The sequence below is a fragment of the Carassius gibelio genome, chromosome B16 (genome assembly GCF_023724105.1).
Source record: "Carassius gibelio isolate Cgi1373 ecotype wild population from Czech Republic chromosome B16, carGib1.2-hapl.c, whole genome shotgun sequence".
Taxonomy (NCBI): Eukaryota; Metazoa; Chordata; class Actinopteri; order Cypriniformes; family Cyprinidae; genus Carassius; species Carassius gibelio.
Genome location: NC_068411.1, coordinates 22,516,236 through 22,523,071, shown reverse-complemented (window position 1 = coordinate 22,523,071; position 6,836 = coordinate 22,516,236). Strand labels below are relative to the sequence as shown.

General features: G+C 37.7%; 1 protein-coding gene across 1 annotated transcript; it reads right to left on the bottom strand.

The window, feature by feature from the left end:
* Positions 1–244: 244 nt before the first annotated feature.
* tent5ba (terminal nucleotidyltransferase 5ba) lies at positions 245–6,568 on the bottom strand. The gene is made up of 2 exons (XM_052579098.1): positions 6,162–6,568; positions 245–2,861 (listed from the first exon to the last, which is right to left on the bottom strand). The coding sequence occupies exons 1-2, from the start codon at positions 6,315–6,317 to the stop codon at positions 1,836–1,838; spliced, it is 1,182 nt and encodes a 393-aa protein (XP_052435058.1). The 5' UTR covers positions 6,318–6,568; the 3' UTR covers positions 245–1,835.
* Positions 6,569–6,836: the final 268 nt, after the last annotated feature.

Sequence of the window (6,836 nt, the reverse complement as noted above, 5' to 3'; positions counted from 1 at the left end):
GAAATATCACCTTCATTTAAAGGGATAGTTCACTAAAGTCAATTCTGCCATTATTTATATGCATACACATACTTCTCTGATTACAAAAATACCCCAATGTTCTTAAAACATGAAAGTATCCTTTTCAAAGAATATACTGTTAAAAAATTTACTTTGTTATTCCATTGTCAAGTAAATCTCTCTAAAATAAATAAAAAGTGTAAAAAAAAAATCATAGAACAATTTTAAATAATTATGCTTGTCGTTAAATACTTCATATTTATTCATCTTTTGAATTTATTCAATTCATAAAAATACATGCTGTCAGAAAACAGGCCATAATATTTTTAAAGATGCTTTTTCACTCAGAATTGCAAGAACATAAGTCAGTCCAAGAGCCCTTAATAAAAAAAAACATCCTTATACTCATACACTCCTAAAGTTTGTGTGGAAGAGAAATTCTCTTCTAGAGTTTCTAAACAGATACTTTATGTATTGATTCCCAAAGGGCAATGGCACAAAAAGGCTGAAGAGCACAATGGTGAAAGGAGAATTCATGGATCACCCCTTACAAAAACTATTACACTATCATCCCAAGAAAACTGAAGAATGAACCAGAACCAAAGAATGAATCGGTCGCAACGACAACATTACAATTAAATATTTAAGTCTATTTCAACTATTTAAACTTAAAGCAATTCACAAAATTTTACATTATAGTAAATATTAGTCTACTAATCAGTAGTAATTGCTTTTATCATCACATCCCTAGATCTGGTAGCTTACATCACAAAACCAGCTCCTTGATGTTTACAAAAACAATGACATGGATATGCCATTATGAAAGGAAATAGGATTCTTTCTCCAGGGGCAGAAACAGCCTTTGTCTGTTACCTTTAGTGTCACACTAAAAGAGAGACCATTGTGCTCCAGAAAGGATCCGTATGGTTCATGTCCTGGAACTGCAATGGATCCATTTCCTCAGATTAAGAGTCAGCGCACATTCAGACCACAACACTGCTACACTTACAGTTTCACCATTGACCACTTTCACCTCTTATGTCTCATGATTAATGTTCCACTGATAAAGAAAGTCCTTACCATTTGAAATTATTTTCCAAAATGCCAACACAAAAAGAGAAAATAAATACATGCTTGAATATTAACATATTAGGTTGTCAAAATTTGACCAGAACAGCTTCAAAAGGTAAAAGAGTTCTAGAACACATGAAGATGGGTTTTGTGCTTTTTTTTTTAATCACATGGAAATACATGCCTCCATCCCTGAAAATAGAGTTTTACAATAAACAAGGAGACAGAAAAAAATGGTTTTAAGAAAGCACAGGTCTCACTTTTTTTGTACAATGTTTTTAGGCACTTGGAATTACAACAGCAAACATTCCATTCTTTTTTAAAGACGAAAATAAAATATCTTTGGTCCTTAAAAAAAAAAAACCAAGATGCAAAACAGAGTTTGATTGAAACCAGTCTGGCCAAAAAAAAAAAAACATATATAGCTTCACAACGCAGAATGTAGCTTTCTTTCCCATTTACATAACCTGCGAGAGTTTAACTGAATCTATAATGAGTTTAAGAGAAAAAAAAAAAAAACTTTTCCCCTGCTACATGTGAAAAAGATCTTCATCCACTCTGCGGAACAGAATATGCAAGGATCGGCTCAAATCAGACATACAGCAGTGAGCAGTCATTCTATATAGGTCACATTTACCATAAAAACAATCGCCATTGTTTTGAAAAAGCTCCTCTTAAACGTTTGGAAAAAAACAGTTTATATATTCACTTGTTTGCATATATTCTTCACCACATGGGAAGATGCGAGGGCTGAACTCATACGGTCAGTTGCAGGGCAGCCACGTCGGATAGGAACTACTGCAGGTGCGCACCAGCGGCTGCACGTGAGCGATGTAGTAGTTACTGAAGTTGATGTCTCGCACGTACGGCGCCGGCTGGTAATAGCATGTGACGTTGGTAACTGTGGGGATGGCGTTCTGTTCAGCCAGCACCCTCAGCGCGAGCATGGAAATAAGATTTAATGTCTGCCGTCGTTCATGTCCCATCAAGCACACCGTACTCTCGTTGACCACGTGGTATAACGTGACCAGACAGTCGTACCGTTTGTTCTCCATTCCGGCAAAGTGATTCTGCAGGTACGCCTCCAGCTTTCTCTGCTGTTCGCCTATGTCCGAAAAGTCAATGAAGAATCGAGAGCACATGTACCGCTGGAGCGATTTCATCTCTGTTTCCGATGTTGGCCGAAACCCTCGCACCAAAAGGTGGCAGTATTTTAAAAGCCCTCCACCTCGGATCTCCTCTGGGTTTCTTGTAGCGATGACCTTGTTGCAAAGATGGCCGAGAGCTTCTTCGAAGTCCCCATACATGCTCTCGCCCAACACCGTCGGGTGAAAGCACTCTGACATGGGCGTCTCTGAGCAGCGGTCGAACAGAAGAAGGGAGTCCAAGGCTATCTGGAAGGAGTCCACGCTGAACTCAAACTGGCGCCTGAGAGAGTCCACAAACTTAAGCTCAACATTCTTGCCGGTGTTGTTGGAGAGCGAGATGAGGCTCCAGCGGTCGGTGTCGTTGCAAACCTTCACCAACTTCTGTACGTAAGCCTCCTTCAGAGTAAGGGCTGAGATTCTCTCCTTGCTGACCCCCTCGGGGAGGAAGTCCAGCAGGCTGTCAAGAACCACATCCTTAACCACGCGGAAGGCCTGGTCATCTGACAGTGAAACGCCAAATATCAGGTCCAAGTCCTTGTATCCGAGGCCCGTGTCCTGGTGCAGAACATGACTGGCAGCCGAGCCGTTCAGCCTCACATCTCGAACCGTGATGCCTCGCTCCTCCAAACGTGCTCGAACCACCTGCAAGAGTAAATAGGTTTATTTTAATTTATTGGCCAATATTGCATACATTTTAGATGACATTGGTGTTCATTTAACTCTCACATAAAGTGAACTGTTAAAACTCTAAATTAATATCCATTTTCATACTGTACTTTATAATCTTGTGATGTCTAAATTCACTTGTAGTATTTAAAATGATCAATTTTATTTTTCTAGTGCTTTGATTTTAATTTATTTAGACAGAACCACTTAGCAGTTATCCAATAAACTAATGTCCAGCTTATGGTATTGATCATAAATTAAATATCAGTAACATACAACCACTGCTTGAACAAGAAAGCACCTGGCAAACATAAAACCACACTAAGCACTTCTTTATCTGAACAATTTGAGGATACTTTGTTCTGCCACCACTGCAATTAGATAATTACCTTACATATACATACATACATACACATATATATATAAAGCTTAATAAGACACATTTTTATTAATACTTTTTTTGGCATAAACTTGAGCTGAAGCTCATCATAATGTTCAGTATTGATCTATATATATGGGAAGTACAGTGTCCAGTGCATCGACAGCAATACATTCATAGAGACTTACTTTGGAACACGAAGCACTGTACAGCTGCAAAACATTCTGGAAGGCAGAGCCTTATACGAACTGCTTTGCTTATGAATATAGATAGAGGCAGTTGTCAGATTTCATGTTCACATGAAGGTCTCTTAAATCTGGAATGTGAAATCTAGAACACATTCATAAATGTCTAATTCGATAAAGGCCGAATTATAGACTTTGGCGCAGACCACATTTTATGCATGCCAAGCAGATTTGTATGCTATTCATATTGCTATGCAACCATTTAAGAGATTAAAAAGTTCTTAAATCAAACTCATTATCTCTGTCCTGAATGCACGTAACCTTTATTTTCCACAGCTCTTTCGGATTGGTGTCAATCAGATCACCTACCCTCACTCCTGTCAATCAAATCATTAGCCTTCTATTTTTACACATTAGGTCAGACTGCAATTGACCAAGTGAGCGCAGTGAAACTATGCATGGCGTGCGTCTGTACACATGCTGAGAACACATTATACAGTTTTACAGGTTTGTAGCACATTGATTAATGAAACTGCAATTTGGCAGAGTTCGGTTTATTAAACCATAAAGGGTGTGATTTATTTAAACGAAAAGTGTATTTACTTTATTTAATAATAGACTATTGTCTGTATTAACATCAATCAATGGCGTTTCAAAATATATTGCAATTGACAAACAGAAGCTCAATGTTTCTTCAGTGTCCACCAATGGCTTGAGAGCCGAACCGGATCGCCTTTCAACGCATGTGAATATTATGATATTAAGATGACGCCAAGTCAGGTTCGCAGTTGCATTCAAAACCTACATTTTATAGCTCAACAGTACATCACAGCCTAAAGCACAAGGTGCAAATGTGCAATCATGACACCGTTATGATGATAATGAAAACAGCTACAAAGTCCATATAATGAGATGGTGCCATTTCAAATCATTATGGTTAAGGAAAACGAGGAACAGTGAACGAGCGGCCATCTTTTGTCAATGGCATGTGGAGGCTGTGTAATAAAACATCAAAGTTGGTTTCTGCAGGTTTTCCATTAAAAATAATGGGCTTCCTAGTTGGGTTTTATTGACAGGAAATGACTATCGGTTCAAACCCAGGCAGATGGAGCATTATGAAACAGAGACGGACCACTCATTACGGTCCAGCAGAACTGGATCAAAGGAAGGGAAACTGTCAGATTCCACAGTTCACAGTTACTTGGTGTCTTCATATAATTAGAACCAATAGGGGCCAATCTTAGGCCAATTTTTAGGATCTAAGGAATGTCACTGAAATAAAAGATAACAGATGTAGATATGACTGACGGACAACTTTTCTCACACTGATGCCATATGGGATCATATACATGAAATGCTGAAGTTTAAACACTTTTTCCGTGAAACTGCAAAAGCATTCTCCCTAAAGCACTTAAAACAAACCCTCTCTTGTTGAGTGAAGCTGTACTAAAGGAAGTGATCTGGAGAAAAGATCAATATCTGCTTGTATGTGTAGATGCAAACCCACACTGCTTGTGTATGAGAACAAGAATTCTTTTCATTGAGAAGGGGGTATTGATTCAGGTTATCACTGCACTAGCTCAAGCAGTGTTACATTGCATGGTATTATGGTCGATAACGAGTCACCACACAGTGTAGTTTTCTTGAGAACATCCAAGTCATTAACAAATCTCTTAAATTTGCCAAGTGCACAGTTTTCTGTATCTGCTGGAGGGCCAAAGGCTAAGAATGTTGTGCTTATCCTTGGGTGGTTGAGACATTACACAAATACTTGTTCAAGCAGTGACAGGTCAATTTTTATTACTAAATCAAATTTGAGTAATAATTTTAACATTTATCCCTTTCAAACTTTCATCTGACCAAAGACTTTTAGCTCATTAGAACTTTTTTATTACTAGTAAACCAATAACAAATAGCATAGTTTAAATTGCACTAGTACTTTTTCATATCTAGTATTCCTTTGCTACTAGTAACTATTACATAGTCATTCTGCTATTAATCATTCACTTCTAATTAGTATCCTGTATTTAAAAAATTTCACTAGTAACTCTTCATTAGATTCTAGTAGCCTACTTGTAGTCCCTGTCTGTATTAGTATCTTTTCCAACTTTACTAGTATACATAAGACACTATCAATTTGAGTTATAACTAGTTTGAATTAGTTTTTAAATTATAGATCAGATTTAAATGTTACTAGTACACAGTAAACTGAATTACTAGTACACCGAAATGCACTAGTGTTTGATAATTTACATTCATTTAGTAGAGGACATCTGTAAGATATAATGGTTACTATTTTAATAGTTACAAGAAAGAAAGAAGAAATAGAAGAAAGAAAGAAGAAATGATATTAAATGAATAGTTCGTAGTAAAATTGGACTACTGACTGCAGTACATAATAGTCTGAAGCAAATAGATGATGCTGACTTGTTACTTTGGGATAGTGCAAGTGTCCTAGTAACCAACTGAATAGATATTAGTCACTACTAGAATACTAAGTACTAACGAAAAATAACCAATAAGAAATGCACCTCACTTGTTGCAATAAAATGACAAAATGATAGCTTACTCGTTTTAAGGAAATGCATTTAATCTAGCCGCATGTATATATCATTATGAAATAGCTTACAAAAAAAAAAAAAAAGACGGTTTATAACTAAGTTAAATGTTGTAGTGCTGAGAGCGTATTCCGTGATGTGCATTCATAATAACCTGAACAATCTGTCGCGGCTGAACCGAAAGCGTCGGGAAGTTTCCACGTCCGTGAACTGGAACCGTCTCGCCAAGAATAGAGTCCAAACGTTGCACCTGCTCCCAAGATAACACGCAAGACCGCCGACACTGCTCCGACACATCACCGGAGGACATGGCGATGGAAAGAACAACCAGCTTAAAAAGGCAAAAACTTCTGGTCTACTCCCGCACAGATACCTCTGTCTCTCCAAACAGATGAAGTTCCTACGCAAACAAGTTTGTGAAAAGCTCAGTTATTTCACAGTCGCACTCGTTATATAAATCGACGCGGTTTGTGCGGTCACCCAGCTGCGCTCGTGATTCAATATTCCCAATCCGCGCACGACCAAGACAAACGTTAACTATCGCAGTTATGCTAGAAACGAACCATCTGGATGGTCTTTATACCTAAGAGATTTGCATACGCACGTCTTATTGGTCAAATACCTGCTCATGAATAATTTCACAGCAATCTTTGGTTGGATGGTGGAGGCTGTGACACCCCCGCCAATCCAACCAAAGCTTGCTGTGAAATTATTGAGTATAATTTTACAATAAAAGTTTACATACACCTTGCAGAATCTGCACAATATGAATTATTTGACCAAAATAAGAGAGATAATACAAAATGCATGTTATTGTTTATTTGGTACT